At 38.4% G+C, this 17,830-nt stretch overlaps 1 protein-coding gene across 1 annotated transcript; it reads left to right on the top strand.

Annotated features, from left to right (window-relative positions):
• The first annotated feature begins 4,794 nt into the window (after positions 1-4,794).
• On the top strand, positions 4,795-10,286 carry LOC122028967 (putative GPI-anchored protein pfl2). Its single transcript, XM_042587936.1, has 6 exons — positions 4,795-4,837; positions 5,805-6,478; positions 6,546-7,008; positions 8,948-9,241; positions 9,341-9,795; positions 10,071-10,286. The coding sequence occupies exons 1-6, from the start codon at positions 4,795-4,797 to the stop codon at positions 10,284-10,286; spliced, it is 2,145 nt and encodes a 714-aa protein (XP_042443870.1).
• The last annotated feature ends 7,544 nt before the right edge of the window (positions 10,287-17,830 follow it).

Below are 17,830 nucleotides of genomic sequence, written 5' to 3'. Positions count from 1 at the left end.
TAATTCCGTCCGTAATATTACCGACGAAATAGTATATTCTGTCGGTAAATCTAAAAATTTCTGCAGTATTCCATTCACATATATCTAGCATATATGATTTTATAGAGATTAGTCATTTGCTTTCATGTTAATTTTTATGATAATAGCTAAGTTAATTTAAATTCTAATGCAAACTGGTTCAATTTTTAAAAATTTATACTGCTAAAATTAATTCCCATGCATGACATTCGTGAATTATCATTCGTGAAATTGAGAAAAAAAAACTGGGCTATAAAAGTCTAAAAGAGGCCCATTTACGATTCTCTCAGAAAAATAAATTAAATAAAAAATGATGAAAAAAATGCTCTAACCAACTGAGCTAATATTTCCGTCGTTATCAATCTGAAACATAATCAATAGAGAGCGCAGAGGGCCGAGGGATTTAGTAATTAGTTGACTCCATCGCCCATCTCCAGTTAACACCGTCCTCTTTCTCTCAAATTTTTTTTAGAAAAAAGATTTAATAGCTCGTTGACTCCTAAGTCTCCTTATAAAATATCTAACTCCGTCCATGAACATAATAAATATATTTATAAAATAAAATGTTTAACCTGACTCATATTATTTTCCCTAATTATAAAACGAATGTGAATAAATAAAAGGATACTAACACTCATTTAAAGCCAATAAATTTGATATGATATTTTTGCAAGTGCAGTTAATATTGTTTATCTAGTGAATTAAAGAGGAGAAAAAAAATACAGAGTCATATAAAAAATATTTCGGAAAAAATGTTTTTTTTTTACTTTATCTCACTTTTGTAGTTACATTTTGTTCTCGTACTTGCGATAGCTCACTATGCTTATAGGTAATAATTTTTATCGAACAGGTAAAAAATCTGATATCTGAGTTGAATGGAAGAAAATATAAAGGGGCTGTTAATATCACATATTGAAAGTTGAGAAAATAAGTAGGTTAGAAATGTAGTTTTGTGATTGACTGGATGAAGATTTCTTGTTGTCGTGTAAAATTAGGAGCGTTAGTATCGGGTCAAGAAGGGGTCCTCTACGTTGATCCTTCGATGCTCAAGTTAGTCCTAAGTTTAGAGAGAAATAATAGATAAACTCTAGTAGAGAACATGTTGAATGGTAAAGTCTTGCATACTTCTACTAGTGGATAGAGATTCTTTTTTATAGTATCATTGTAGCATCTATGCATGCATATAAAAGTGTATGCATATTTTTCAAAGCGTTATAGGAAAAGACAATTCAAAAAGTGTGCATGACACTTTTCCTTAAGCGAGCATGTAAATTTCTGATGTGATAGGTTAGAAACTTCTAAAGTAATGTTTGCTTGGTGAACATTCTCCGTTATCAACAACATAAACATATAAAAGAGTACGAAGAGACATGTATGTGGGTCCCATTATAGATCGACCAGAATTCGCTCGACGGGGATATTACTCACTCAGTTAGGGGTGTAATCGAGCCGAACTCTTGAATGTTTGAGTTTGACTCGTTTATAATCGAGGCGAACTCGAGCTTTATTTAACAAATATATTCATGGCTCACGAGCTTATTCGAGCTTTTATCGAGCCTAAACGAGTTTAATATATATAAATCATAAATTTAAATATTCATTAAAAACTAAATTATATATTTAAAGAAAATTATAATAATATTATTAAAATTTATAATTTTATTCTAATAAATAAATTTAATATATTTGTCTATATTTTTCATAAGTAGAATGTAAAATCTATAAATTCAATATCAAAACTATTATTATTTTTTATTTAAAAGTTGCTTAATGAGCATAGCGAACGTGTTCACGAGCTAACGAGCCGAATATTACGAAGTTTGAGCTTGGCTTGTTTATCTTAACGCGCCTCATTAAACGAGCTCAAACGAGCCTTTATCGAATCGAGATTCGAATATCTCGCGAGCGGCTTGGTTCATTTAACACTCCTACACTCAGTCATTCCGAACTAAGCTATTGGCTTGACCTTCACTTGACTTTTTTTTAACCCCACCTAGTGGGAAAAGGCTTGGTTGTTGTTGTTGTTGTTGGAGGACTGCAATTTATTCAATCAGATATGCTGTCCGATCGACAAGGACGGTGGACAGAATAATTTGTTGGTTGTCCCTTACTCCCAGCTGCAAGACTTCAGCGGACAATCGTTCATGAATTTGTCTCGCTTTAGATGTTTATATTATATATATTTTTCAAATTAAACTTGATTTTGGAAAAATAGGAGCGGTAAGAAAATAATCGCATTTGCAGTCATTTAATTTCCAAAGAAAAATTAATCAAACAACTATTTGTCTGCTTGTGACGTCTAAAAGAATAATTAATTAATAAAAAAATGTTTACATTGATCCATAACATTTTATAAGGGATAATCCCTAAATTCAGTATGCTTTTTTTATACATGAAATTTTATTTGTCAAAAACAATTTGTATAAATAATTTTAACCTTATTAAAAATTTAGCACCTTTTAAATTCAATATTATGTTTCATACTTTGGTTTTACATTATTTTAAATATAATGAAAGAAATGCTAAAATGTAAATTTTAAACATTAATCCGAAGTACTTAGCATATAGCAGCACACACAAACCAACATTGTTCTGAAAAACAAATGCATAAGAATAACAATCAACTTTATTATTAAACCAGACGTCAATACAATAGTTTGCATAAGCATAATAATTTATTGCATAACAATAATACTAATTACGTAGGATGCTGGAACCTTCAGGATCATCATGCAGTCGCAATAAGGCTTCCTTTCAATCATGGCTTAAAGTTAAACCTTTATTAGTTGTTGATAGGATTAGGACCTTCAGGAACATCGTGCAGAGGCTTAAAGTTAAACTCTTCTCCGTTGTTAATAGGATTAGGACCCGCAGGAACATCGTGGAGAGGCTTAAAGTTAAATCTTTCTTCGTTATGGAAATGATTAGGAGCTTCAGGAGTATCTTGCAGAGGCTCGAAGTTAAACCCCTCTCCGTTGTTGATAGGATTAGGACCTTCAGGAACATCGTGCAAAGGCTTAAAATATGCATCGTTATGGATAAGATCAAGACCTTCAGGAACATCGTGGAGAGACTTAAAGTTAAACCTTTCTTCCTTATGGAAAGGTTTAGGAGCTTCATGAGTATCTTGCAGAGGCTCGAAGTTAAACCCCTCTACGTTGTTGATAGGATTAGGACCTTCAAGAACATCGTGCAGAGGCTTAAAGTATGCATCGTTATGGATAGGATCAGGACCTTCAGGTGCATCGTGCAGAGGCTTAAAGTTAAACCTTTCTTCGTTATGGATAGGATCAGGACCTTCAGGAGCATCGTACAGAGGTCGATATCCATCAACTTCAGTGGCCATGAAGGATGCTAAGATCAAAGCTGCAAGGGCTAATGCAAGGGGAATATTGTGCATTGCTCTTCTAATTTCCTCCATTGTTGGTTGAGATCTCAAGCTACAAGACAGGACGAAAGAGATTGTAGAAAGCCGAAAGCAGTTACTCTGCACAGACTAACCTAATCAATCAACATATATATAAAGGCTCTGAGTATTTTAGCATTGAAATCATATCTTATCAAATTAATATTTTATAATAATGATGGCAATAACTACTTTCTATCTTTTCGTATATAATGTTGGACAATTTATTGCCAAAATAAATGAAAAATTTCTGAGTTGGAAGTCATCTTATATGCTGATTTGAAAGTCATCTTATATGCTAATTTGACCTAAGCTATAATCTAATATTGCCAAATAAGATGTTGAATTACTAATAAATCTTAAAAGGGGCATCACCAAGATTTGGTTAAATAGTAAGATTAGAGGATAATACTTTTTTTTACCAATTTTATTAAATTATTTATAGTAGTTCAAAAATATTATTTTAGTACATGACTTAAGTTTCTTAAAAGATACATTTCAAAAAATTAGTTATGATTAAATATAAAATATAACCTGCCACCTTCGCATTATTAGCATGACGCTCTAATCAATTGAGCTAATAGGCCGGATAAATTGAATGGTTAAATCAATTTTATTAAATTTAACTGTAAACAAATATTATAGTGTAGCTCCAATCAGGTGGTGATTTACTGCTATTTTCCATTAAAGGCAGTAGACAAATTAGAGGTTTAAAATGTAATAATAATAACTGACAAAAGAAAACGAAAAATAAGGAAAAAATACAAAACAATTTAGAATGTCCCAAGAATTTGATGTTTGGTCGATAAGAATATATTTATATTGGTTTAATATATATAAAATTAGTTAAATAAATACATTTAAATAACTCATCAAATTAGATAAAGATGGTAAATATATAGGTGTTTAATTGATTAATTCGTTAATATTCACTAATAAAACATGTGAATCATCTGCATTAATAAAACTCCTATATAAATAAATAGAGTTTAAAATGCTTATATTATCAAAGTTAATAATTAATCAATTAAATTTAAAATTATAAAATTATCAAAGAAGCGCATTTGATAATATTTAAATGAAGTTCAAGACAAACTCAAACCAAGTTGAATTTAATATAAAAAAAATAAATTAAATTTTAACAACCATTATAATGATTTAATTTATTTTTAAATTTAATTTAATTTGGGTCTATTATTTATCACAAAAATTTAAACTTAAAAAACATTGGCTTGTGTTGTCTACCAACCCACTGATCTTGTCGGTCTATTTTTTACACATCTAAACCCACTTCACCGAGTTCAACTATTGTAAAAACATCTTAATTTTATATTAACAAAATTAATTAACAAAAACTTAGGGCATCTTCAATGGGGGATATTTGGAAGAAATATTTCTTCAAATATTTGAGAGGTGAATAAAAATCACCGGGCATAACTTTATGCCCGGTGATTTTATTTTAGGTAGCATGCAAGTGGGCCCCACAAGGGGCCATGATTACTTTTTTTAAAAAAAATTTAGGTGGTATGCAAGTGATTTATTTTTATTTTAGTTGGTAAGATTTTTTATTATATAATTTGAGATATTTGATCGTAAGATATTTGGTAGATGAGACTCATAAATATTTAGTTGAGGGGATATTTGATTATGAGATTTGGGATCTTTGAGGAGTCAGATATTTGATTGATGATGTAGACGTGGGGACCATAAATATTTGAGAGAAATATTTAGTGTTATTGTGGATGCTCATATCTTAATTAATCAACTCTTGTTTTTCTTTTTTACTAAGAGCATCCACAGTGGTTAGGGATATTTCTCCTAAGTATTTATGGCTTCCACTTATACATCATTATTTAAATATTCTACTATTCAAATATGTTATTTTTCCTTTTGAACATTCCCGTGTGGCTTTTCGTTATCTGTGTGGCTTGTATATGTTATTTCGCCTTTTGGACATTCATCCTACGCCTCAAAATTTCTTCATGTTTTTTTACCCTAAAAAATTAGAGCCTGGCGTCTTCCTCTTTCAATCTCATTCTAAGATGGTTCTTTTTGAAGAGATGCCCTCCTCACTCAAGGGGTGGAAATCTCGTTATTTCTACCTAAAATTTCCTGGGCCCATCCCCGTTGTCTTCTGCGTGACAATCGTCTCTTCCTTCTGTCCCTAATATTAAAGATCTTCATCTATACCCTTCTTTCCCCATTTATTTAGAGAAATTGTTGGGTCACCGTTTCTTTATCCATAAATGGATACGTGGTGATCTTTTATATCTTTTTGGTCTGAGCCCCATCAACCTTGAGCTCCGTGGTTCTTTGGGTAAGCCCTAATTCATTTTTTGTTACTTCTTTACTAACTAAAATGTTCTTCTATTTTGTGAAGTGGATGCCATTTTTGAAGCTTTAGTCGAAGAGTGGCTAGGTCTGGAGGAGGATCAGATCCGTGCTAAGGAGCAGGAATTTCTTGTTGAGTTGAATCAACCCCCTTCAACAGAGGCCCCTATTCCACCAATAGTGGCATCTAGTTCTCAAGCAGCTCCTGAAATAACCTCTCCTGCTCCTTCTCCAATCATAGAGCTTACCTCTCCTGTAACCTCAGAGAAGTCTCTCATGGCCGCCCCTACCTCTGCTCCAACCAAAAAATGCCCGGGGCGCAAACTGACCCTGGCTCCCTCTCCTAAAAGAAGAGTCATTTCTTCCTCTGACAACCTTGTGAATATTCCTCCTTCCTCTTCTGAGCCTACGTTATCCACTCTTTACCCTACTCTAACTTTTTCTCCAATTTCAATTCCTTTGGACCAATCTACTCAGGGTGACACCTCTACTTTCGTTATGTCATTCCCTGAACAATTTTCTCTGCCTTCCCAAGAAGCTTCTTATTTGATTTTTGCTCCCCCTTCCATCCAAACTTCCTTGTCCTCCGCCTCTTCTTCCTCTTTTCTACTCCCTATATTATTGGGAGGATCTTTTACTACTTCTTGGGAGGAGACTCGTCCACTAATTGAAGGACTTACTCCCTCCGAATTAGTTGATAGATTTTCCCTTGATGAGACTAAGGTATAATTATTTTTTGCTTGTTATAATTTCCTTTTTAATATTTCTCTAATTGCCACCCTTTTTGCAGCGCTGGGTTGCCAACATGAGCATTGCTCGGTTGATATATGATCTAAGCTGGGAGAACGAGAGGTTGAAGAAACAAGTCTCTGAGACATCTGTTGCCCGAGTCACTGAGAAAATAAGTAGTCTCTCCACCCAATTACAAGAAGCTAAAGAGAGATTAAGCCAACGTGAGGTCAAAATCGAGATCCTCCCATCTCAAATTCATTCAGCTACTAGCCTTAGTGATGAATTACCCCTTAAGCTAGAAAAGCATATTGCGGAAACCAACCAGTTATCTTCCCAGTTATCATCACTGAAAGTTAGCCATGAGACTGAATTAGCTGATAAGCTTTCAGCATTGAGCATCAAAGATAAAGAAATAGCCTCTTTGAATGCATCCCTGACTACAACCAAGACAGATGCTTCTACCAAAGAGGTTGAGCTAAAGGCATCTCAAGAGGAATTAGTTACTTATCAGGCTGGTGAGGGTGATTGTTTCAAAGAAAAAACTAAGGCACTCATCGAATCTCCTGACTTTAACAAGCCCATTGTAGACTCCATCATCAGGGCTTTCCATTATGGTGCTAAAGGGGCTATAGAACAACTCAAGAAAAAGGGCCTTCTTTTTACTGATCCTCCTTCCCATTTTCTAGATAAGAGGAGATTGATAAAAAAAATCAACCTACTGACTTGTTTCCTAAGTTGTTAACAAATTGATGACTTGTTTTTGGTGTAATGATCATTGCCATCCGACTTTGCGGGTGACAATCCTATTTGTGAAATTTTATGTGACTCATTTTACTACTTTTCATCTATTTTGTCTTACTTTATATGTTAGTTTGTGATATCTGCCTAAGCTCGCATTATGCCTTTGGCATTCTGTTGCTTTAGTTTGACCGGTCCATAAGGGTTGACCAAATTTATATCTGCATATATCTTATTTGTAGGAGCTTACCCGGCCTGTATAAACTGAGTGACCCCCTTATATCCTTTGTTATAGTGCCCACGCTCGCCCGAACCACAAGGGTTGACCAAGTTTATTTGTACTCATGTGTTTTATTTTTAGGCACTCACCCGATTCATAAGAATCGAGTAACCTCATTATACTTCTTGGTGTAACTTAAAGTGCTCACTTGGTTCATGTTGACTGACCAAATTGAATTATATTCTTGCTCGACCTAGATATTCATTCGGTCTATGTTGATCGACTGAGTGTTTTGAACTTGTCCTTTTTTGTCCTGTTGTACATGCCCGATCGGTCTATAAGGGCTAAACAAGTTGTTTGAAGAAAGGGGTACGTGACGCTTTAAGAGAATGACCGCCAAATTTACCTACCCCTCCTCAAGATCCTGATATTTTTCAAATTTGGTCCCATTCCTCGGGTACATCATCTTTTATTCTGATTGGCTGTGTTAGTTATGATTTCGTGTGCACTTTCTTACTGTTAAAATACTTATCTCACTAAACTCAAATTTCTACCCTCACATCCGACAGCCTATTATTAATCCCACTTTTTCTTTTATCCCTATGATTTTGTGTTTTCCTCCCTCGTTTAAGGGGTTTTCTTAAAAGGGCGAAAGAAGAGAAGGGTTTAACCCACCGTCTTCCATTTCTAGGTTTTCTCTTTTCTTCTTATTCCATTAGCAGCTATTCCTCTCTCCATAGTCATCTTTCAGCCATGATGACTTCCTTTAGCGAGTGGTTTACTCGTTGCACTTCTAACTTTGGCGATGTGGAGGCTTATGAACTTCAAGTGAACTATGGCTTTCCTTCCTATTTTGCCCGTCCTTCTTCTACTGACGACCCTCACCTTCCACCCCCAGGGAGTGTGGCCATCTTCTGGGACCAAATTTACTAGGTTTCCGGTTTCCTATACATCCCTTCTTTATTGATGTTAGTATTTATTTCAATATACCTCTCAATCAACTTATTCCCCAATCCTTCTCAATACTCATTGGTTTTATTGTTATATCTCGCCTACTCGATTTTCCCTTATCTCCTCACCTATTCCATCATTTTTTTGTTCCTCACCAAGTAGAGGATAGTCTTTTCAAGTTTCAGTCTCGTCTTAAAGCCATTTTATTTAATAGAATTTCCACACAAGAAGAATGATGATATAACTTTTTTCTATCTATGACTTCCTTCTCCTCCTCCATAACCCATAGCCTAGATACGCAATCTTCCTCCTCCGCCCAATCCAAAAGATATTCTTGCAAACCCTACCGTTCAATCTTCCTTATCAAAACTATAAGGTGCTAAATTCTACCTACCAACATTAATTGCAGAGGGTCTGTTGTTTCCCTTTGGATTAAGCCCCGTTGCACAACATTAGAGGTTCCATTTGGTAAGTTGGATACCTTTGAAGTGTGCTTATTTGTTACTTCCTAATCATTTTCTTTACTGATGTATGGTTTCTATTTTTCTCAGTCGATGCTCTTCTCCCAGCTCTTATGTATAAAAATGCAGCACTGAATAAATCATCATTGAATAAGTTGGGAGAGGAATTATTACAGGCTTGTCAGTCCAACCCGACCATTTCAACTCTTGGCTTGCTCTCTCCTGATGAACCAATTGAAGGGCTTTCTACTTCTTCAGAGGAGGAAAGACCGTTTGTCGTCAAGAGTAAGAGGCCGAAGATCACTAGGGACACTCCCCTTGGGGATACTTTTGCTACTCTTGAACAGGTCCCCATTGTTCCCTGTGAGATTTCTTGTGTGAGAGGTAAGGAACCAATGCCTTATGTGCATATCCGTTCCAATTTAGCTCTTAACATGATGAGACTGGGTCTACTCATTCCCATATCTCATACTATTCTTCCAGTTACCTCTGCTCCTGAAACGATTCCTGATGTGTCTACGTCTCTTCTGCTTCTTCCTCCAGTTTTTGCTTCTTCTTCATCTAGAGAAAGAGCCAAGAGGACCCCCTGCAGGAGATCCTCTATCTCTTCTCCTTTAAGTGCTCCCACTGGATCATGTCCGAACCCCACGACTTCTATCTTAGCCACTTCGATTCCTTCTCCTTCACTGGCTGTTTTCCCTAGTTCCACTCCTCTTCCTTCCTCCTCTATAGGGCCTTCAACTTCTACTCTTCCTTCTTCTCTATTTAAACAAGCTCAAGGATTACCCTCCCAATTGGGAAAGGCCTCTATCTGTACTACTTATGGCCTCCTTCAATTACAAGGCCTCCTAGCTGATTCCTGGCTACAAAGCCAGGCATCCATAAAGGGGACGAGTATTTCTGACCGTGCTGACCATCACAATTGTCAGTTTATTGCTGTAAGTGTTTTATTCATGTTTTATTAATTTGTAATCACCCCATATAATTGAGTTATTATTCTGTTCAATTTTTTGCTTCAAGTCTACATATGGGCCACCTAGCTATGACCTTAGAAAGAGAAAATAATACTTTGAAGAATCAAATAAAGGAGTTGAGAACCACTCCTCCTCCTCCTAGCAATGAGCTTACTCAGTTGCAGGAGAAACTAAATTCCCAAGCTCAACAGGTGTCTATTTTAGAACAAGATTTGCAACATCATCGCCAATTATTGTAGACCAAAGAAGATGAGAAAAAGACCTTGGAGCTACAAATGGATGGATTAAATTCTCAACTTCGAATGGAAACTGCTTTAAAAGAAAAATCCCTCTCGGATGTCTCCTATAAAGTCACTATCCTAGAAAAGTTACAAAAACTTCACAATGTCCTTTCTTCTGGACAAGCACAAGACTCCGCCTCAAAAGACTTTGCCTTGCTACAAGGACAGGAATAAATGAAGGCCCAGGAAGCAAAGATAGCTTCTCTTTCAAAGGAGCTAGAACAGGTTAAGAAAGAAAGGGATTTTTTCAAAGACAAGGCATCTAGTCTATAGGTTAAGCTACAAAGTTATAAGGAATGTGAAGAAGAGCGTTGGGAGAATAAGCGCTTATCCTACTTAGGATCTCCAGGGTTTACAGATGAATATGTGTGACGCATCATAGGGACCCTGAACCATTCTGCAGACGATGTCATTCAGCAGCTAAGGGAGGGAGGTTATTTATCTCAAGAGCCTCCTCCCCATTTTATAAACTGTCGTACACTCAACAAGGAGCTACCTAAGGACCTTGTTAGCAGCTTCAAATGAGGATGTAATAAAGAGAATGTAATGAACTGGTAATTGCGTATTTGTATTTTGCATTATTTGAATTGAGAAGACACTTATGAATCTTGGTACTTGCTTCTTGTTTCTGTTGTTAATTATGAAACTTCAAGATTCTTCCTTGCCTGCTTGTGATTTGCGAGAGAGAAGTTTCACAAATTCCACCTTCTTGAAAAAATAGAAGGGTAAGATGTAGATGCTCCCATATTCACGAATCTTCAGATATCCTCATGTATTAGTTAAGTTTTATATCCCAAGTTGAGATGAATAACCATAGATACATTCCAGGTTACTAAGGTATTAGGTTGTTGTAACTCTGACCGAGTGGCTATGTTGAAGTCCATTGTGTCATAATATTTCGGATGGGTATGTAATCCCGAGCGAGCTGATATGATGAATTCCCGGGCGCCATGATATTTTGATCGGACGTGTAATCCCGAGAGAACTGATATGCTGAATTTCCACGCGCCATGATATTTCGACCGGGAGTGTAATCCCGAGTGAACTGATATGATGAATTCCTACGCGCCTTGATATTTCAATCAGGTGTAATCCCAAGCGAGCTGAAATGATGAATTCCCGTACACCCTGATATTTTGATCGGACGTATAATCCCAAGAAAACTGATATAATGAATTTCCGCGCGCTATGATATTTTGGTCGGGCGTGTAATCTCGAGTGAGTTAAGCTACTTAACTTGTTCAAGGTTTAAAGTCCCCAGTTCCTCCTAAGGAAGTCTGAGTGGGTCACTCCTTAAGAGTCCCGATCGACTATGTATGATGGTTTAAAGTCTCCAGTTCCTCCTAAGGAAGCCTGAGCGGGTCACTCCTTAAGATCCCCGATCGACTATGTATGATGGTTTAAATTCTCTGGTTCCTCCTAAGGAAGCCTAAGCGGATCACTCCTTAAGATCCCTGATCGACTATGTATGATGGTATAAAGCCTCCGGTTCCTCCTAAGGAAGCTCGAGCGGGTCACTCTTTAAGATCCCCGATTGACTGTGGAGGTTTAAAGTCTCTGGTTCCTCTTAAGGAAGCTTGATCGGGTCACTCCCTAAGATCCCTGATCGACTGTGTATGATAGTTTAAAGTCTCCGGTTCCTCCTAAGGAAGCCCAACCGAGTCACTTTCTAAGATTCCCGATCAACTGTATGATCGTTTAAAGTCTCCGGTTGCTCCAAAAGAAGCCTGAGCAGGTCACTCCTTAAGATCCCCGATCGACTGTGTATGATGATTTAAAGTCTCCGGTTCCTCCTAAGGAAGCCTGAACGGGTCACTCCTTAAGATCCCTGATCGACTATGGAGGTTTAAAGTCTCCGGTTCCTCTTAAGGAAGCCCAACTTGGTCACTTCCTAAGATCCTCGATCGATTGTGTATGATGGTTTAAAGTATCCGATTCCTCCTAAGGAAGCCCGATCGGGTCACTCTCTAAGATCCCCGATCGACTATGTATGATGATTTAAAGTCTCCGGTTCCTCCTAGGGAAGTCCTACCGGGTCACTCCCTAAGATCCCCGATCGACTGTGTATGATGGTTTAAAGTCTCCGGTTCCTCCTAAGGAAGCCCGAGCGGGTCACTCCTTAAGATCCCCGATCGATTGTGTATGATGGTTTAAAGTCTCTAGTTCCTCCTAACGAAGCCTGAGCGGGTCACTCCTTAAGATTCCCTATCGTCTGTTGAAGGAGGGTCGATTTGTTTGCCCGAGGAGAATTTATGCGTTCCTAAGGGGATGTTCGCCTGTACTTCTTTATTATACTCAGAAATTAGATGAAATACATGAATGAGTTACAGACATACTTGTTTAAGTTCTATAAGGTTGTAAGTGGTTCGTGCTTCAAGGTCATTCGAGATTCCTCCCATCTGTGTCCTGGAGATAGTAGGAACCCAAAGCGAGCTTCTGTATTACCTTATATGGTCCTCCCCATTGTGGTGTCAGCTTACTAACATCTCCGACAGATTTGATGCGCTTACATACTAGATCACCAACTTGAAAAAACCTTGGGATTACACTCCTGTTGTAGTTTTGTCTCATCCGTTGTCGATATGATGTGACGCGGGCTACTGCTTTGTCATGTATTTCTTCTATAAGATCAAGCTCCATAAGACACCGATCTGAATTACCATCATCATATAACCTCCTCCGATCAGATTCCACCCCAACCTCTATGGGGACTACTGCTTCTCCATCGTAGACCAACTGAAAAGGAGTTAAGCATGTAGCTTCTCTAAGAGTAGTGCGATATACCCACAATATGCTAGGTCACTCATCTACCTAATTGCCCCCAACATGATCCAATTTAGTTATAAGACCTATGATAATTTTCCTGTTGGTTACCTCTGTAACGACCCACCTTCTACTAACTAGGCTGTAAGGCCGGACCGTCACATTATGCTATGCTAAACTATATCCATGACCATCACTAAATCTAGATGCGGAAGTTGTACTAATTAAAACTTTGCTAAGCTCTTATCATTTCTTTATTCTATATGTGCTAAGGGGTGTAATCTAACTATTCATGACATATTTTACATCCCCCATGGTCAAGGAATTGAACTAAGGGTCTTCCGGCTGTTGTCAGACCTCCCAATCGATCCATGGATCGATTGGAATGGTCTAATCGATCCAGTGATCGACCCAGCATGCTACTGTATGCGGAACTTAGGTTGGATCGATCAAGTGATCGATCCAGCACGCTACTGTGCTCGGGGCAATATTCTGGATCGATCAGCTGATCGATCCAGACTGGCCAATCAATCCAGTATCGATCCCAGGGCTTTCTGTTCGCGACAGAAGGCATCCGGATCGATCGGCTGATCGATCCAGGAGCTTACTGTTCGCGGTACGAACCTATCAATCGATCGGCCGATCGATTGAGAAGCCTCCAATCGATCGGCCGATCGATTAGGGTTTCTGATTTCGTACCAGAAGTCTGATTTCAGCACTGTTTCGTGCCTCAATCACACATACAAGTTCTAAAACAACTGGGAAACATACTAATAACACATAACTAGGATTATGAGAATAAATGCTAACAATCTAAGCAAGTCTTTCATGAGTCGAGGCATTAAAATAACTAGAAATGCAGAAAATAACATTATATGAAAACTAAAGTCTTAGTTTGCTAATTTCTCCAAGATCTTTATTCCAGGTTTCATCCACACACATCTTTATCATTGCATTGACCTCCAGCCTCCGCTAGTCCATCTTCCCTTTACCTTTATCTACAATATAAGGAAAAATAGTATCTGTAAGCTTGAGAGCTTAGTAAGAAACCATCTACCTCACTAAAACATGCATACGATGCAATTTATATATTTTTTTTAAAATATGCTATTTGAAACATATGAATACTGAACATGTAAGAGCATAGCATGGCATACAAACAAACTAGTCATGGCAATAAGTGCTAACATAAACTATCATATTGTATCAATAGAGAACTGAACTGATACAAAAACTGAACTAAGTTAATTCTAACCAATGCTAAAGCTGTACTGAATCCACATAACTATTTGTGAAGTTTTGAAAACTATTTTCATAAATAGATTAAAATAATAATCATGCTATTGTTTGGGTCTGACAACTGTACGTGCTATGCGCGCATCCCTAACTAGACCCGGGTTTGCAAGTCCCGAATTTAGTAGGGTTACTAGGTTATCTGAACCTAGGGACGACTATGGGAGCCCAACCCAATGGATATCTAATCCAGTACAGTGCCACTGCTAAAATAAAATACTGATTATAGCTGAGTTCTTCTTATATTGCTATTTTTAGGTTATCTGAACCTAGAGCTAGGTTATCTGAACCTAGAGGCGATTGTGGGAGCCCACCCATTGGACCGTAGTCCCATATGACTATAGTAAAACTACACATACTGAATAAATGCTTCTATTGCATTTACTAAGCTATTAAAATGCCTAAGTTGCATTCTTTTCCTGTGCTGCCCATATTATCGAACACCTAGTGTGCACTATTGCACAACTTATGTGTCAAAAATTCGTATGCTACTAAACAAAGCAGAAATTCATACGAGAGCTACTTATACTGCAGGTGAGGGGTTTCTTACCTCCTGCGCTAGTTTTCTTATGATTCTAATCGCTAGACTTCCGGAGAAGATGATCCTTCCGACGATCTTCTCGCGTTTATACGTTCTTCTTGCGGAGAGAAACGTCCTCGTGTCGGAGTCGTCGCCGGAAGGTGCTCCTATAGCCCTTGGGATAAAACCCTAGGCTTGCTTGTGGTTGGCACCGAGAGATGAGGGAGGAGAAGGGGTCGGCATGTAAGGGTTTGAGGGAAAGGTTTTCTCGTTTAAGAAAATAACAATTCCTCACTTAAATTCCCTATTTATATTAAGTGGGTAATTCGGCCCAACTCAAATATAAATATAATTGTTCCCCTTTCCTTTTAGCACGACCCTGCTGGGTTCAACTAGTTACTAGGGCTATCTATAAGTCGTAGGACCTAATAGGTCTCGGGTTCGATTCCCGCTTAAGCTATTTTACGTTTCTATTTATTTTTGCTACTTCCTCTACTCTAAAAATTCTGTAAAAATATCCTAAAATTCCAAAAAAAATACTAGGATATTTCTAATAATTATTTTGAGAATTTTCGGGCATTACAATCCCCCATACCTTATAAAAATTTCATCCTCAAACTTAGAATAACTCTGGGTACTTTTGTCTCATGCTGGCTTCTGTCTCCCATGTTGCCTCTTCTGCAGTGTGATTTTGCCAAATGAATTTTACTAATGGTACCTCCTTGTTCCGTAATTTCTTAACTGCTTGATCTACAATCTGAGTAGGCCGACTATCATAGCTGAGGTCTTCACGGACTTGTACCGACTGGGGCTCAATCACTTGGGTGGCATCTGGGATATGCTTCTTCAGCATAGAGACATGAAATACATTATGAACAGCTGACATTTCCTGGGGTAGCTCTAGCTCATATGCTACCTTGCCAACTCTTCTGCTGATAAGGTATGGTCCCACATATCTGGGACTTAGTTTGCCCTTCTTCCTAAAACGCATTACTCCCTTCATGGGAGCTACTCTGAGGAACACTGAATCACCAACTGAAAACTCTAAGGGTCTGCGCCGTGTATCAGCATAGCTTTTCTGGCAGCTCTGAGCTGTCTCTATCCTCTGGTGGATCTGCTGTATAGCTGTTGTGGTGTTTGCTACTAGATCTGTCTAAAGTTCTAGTTCCTTCTATTCACCACTCTCATACCAGCAGATTGGAGATCTACACCTCCGCCCATAGAGAGCCTCGTAAGGTGTCATGCCGATAGTGACCTGATAGCTGTTGTTGTATGCAAATTCTGCTAAGCTCAGATATTTACACCAACTTCCTTTGAAATCTAGGGCACATGCTCGGAGCATATCTTCGAGTACCTGATTTACTCGCTCTGTTTGACCATCTTTCTGAGGATGGAAGGCTGTGCTAAACTTTAACTTAATGCCCAAAGCTGACTGTACACACTCCCAGAAGTGTGATGTGAACCTACTGTCCCTGTCTGAAATGATGGTTCGTGGGACTCCATGTAATCTAACGATCTCCTTGAGATACAACTGAGCTAGCTGCTCCATGGAGTAGGATATCCTGATAGCTAAGAAGTGGGCTGATTTAGTCAATCTATCGACTATTACCTACATGGTATCAAAACCATTCATGGTTCTGGGTAGTCCCACTATGAAGTCCATGGAAATATCTTCCCACTTCCATTCTGGAATCTGGATAGGCTGCAGAACTCCTCCTGGTCTCTGGTGTTCTGCCTTGACCCTCTGATAGGTCAGACAGGTGCTAACATATCTAGTGATGTCTCTCTTCATTCCAGGCCACCAAAAACGTCTCTTCAGGTCTTGGTACATCTTGGTGGAGCCAGGATGCATCGCATAAGGAGTTCTGTGGGCCTTATCTAAGATCTTCCTGCGTAGTTCCTCTTGATCTGGAACACAAAGTCTGTCACCAAAGTACAATACCCCACTATTGGTCATTCTGAACTCTTCACTTTCTGATTCTGCTAACCCTTGCTTGATTTTCTAAATTTCAGGATCCTGTTCCTGAGCTATCTGGATGTCACCAAGCAGGGTAGATGCTAAGGTCATAGTAGAGAGCTGTCCCACTATGAGTTCGAGACTGAAATCTGTGATCTCGTTCTGTAGGGGCGTTGACATGGCTGCTAGGGATAGTAAGGTAGCACTGGACTTTCTGCTAAGTGCATCTGCTACCTTATTAGCTTTTCCTGGGTGGTAGAGGATGTCTATGTCATAGTCCTTGACCAGCTCTAGTCATCTGCACTGTCGCATATTCAGATCCTTCTGAGTGAAGAAATACTTCAGACTCTGATGATCTGTGTACACTCTACACTAAACTCCATACAAGTAATGTCTCCAAATTTTGAGAGCGAACACGACTGCTGCAAGCTCAAGATCATGAGTAGGATAGTTCCTCTCATAGTCTTTGAGTTGTCTGGAGGCATAGGCGATCACCTTGCCATTTTGCATCAGCACTGCTCCTAGTCCCAATTTAGAGGCATCACTATAAATGTCAAAGCTGCCTGTGTTTTCCGGTAGAGTCAGAATAGGTGCACTGGTCAATCTCCTCTTTAGCTCGCTAAAGCTGTTCTCATAGTCCTCTATCCACTGAAACCTTCTGTTCTTTCTGGTAAGAGCTGTCAGTGGGGAGGCTATCCTGGAGAAATCTTCTACGAACTTTCTGTAATAACCTGCTAATCCCAGAAAGCTTCTGATCTCACTGGCGTTCTTGGGTCTTTTTCAACTACTCACAGCCTCTATCTTACTGGGGTCTACCATGATACCATCCTTTGAGATGATGTGACCCAGGAAGGACACCTGATCTAACCAAAATTCACATTTCGTGAACTTGGCGTACAGCTGGTTCTGCTGAAGGGTCTGCAATACTATTCTCAGGTGCTCGGCGTGTTCTTCCTGAGTTCCTGAATAGATAAGAATGCCATCGATGAATACGATAACAAACTTATCTAGGTATTCTCTGAATACCCTGTTCATGAGGTCCATGAAAGTAGCTAGAGCATTTGTCATGCCAAAGGGCATGACTACGAACTCGTAGTGTCCGTATCTAGTCCTGAATGTTGTCTTGGGTATATCCCCTTCTTTAACTTTCACCTGATGATAACCTAATCTGAGGTCTATTTTCGA

The sequence above is a fragment of the Zingiber officinale genome, chromosome 10B (genome assembly GCF_018446385.1).
Source record: "Zingiber officinale cultivar Zhangliang chromosome 10B, Zo_v1.1, whole genome shotgun sequence".
NCBI classification, from domain to species: domain Eukaryota; kingdom Viridiplantae; phylum Streptophyta; class Magnoliopsida; order Zingiberales; family Zingiberaceae; genus Zingiber; species Zingiber officinale.
The sequence above is the reverse complement of the archived record's forward strand: the minus strand, read 5'-3'. Positions and strand labels throughout refer to the sequence as shown.

Excerpts from the sequence above, each read along its gene's own strand:
- LOC122028967 (XM_042587936.1), top strand. The coding sequence starts at position 4,795 with ATGGGGGATATTTGGAAGAAATATTTCTTCAAATATTTGAGAG. Across the intron at positions 6,479-6,545 it reads TTTCCCTTGATGAGACTAAG|CGCTGGGTTGCCAACATGAG; the intron begins GTATAATTATTT and ends CCCTTTTTGCAG. Across the intron at positions 9,242-9,340 it reads TGAGATTTCTTGTGTGAGAG|TTACCTCTGCTCCTGAAACG; the intron begins GTAAGGAACCAA and ends CTATTCTTCCAG.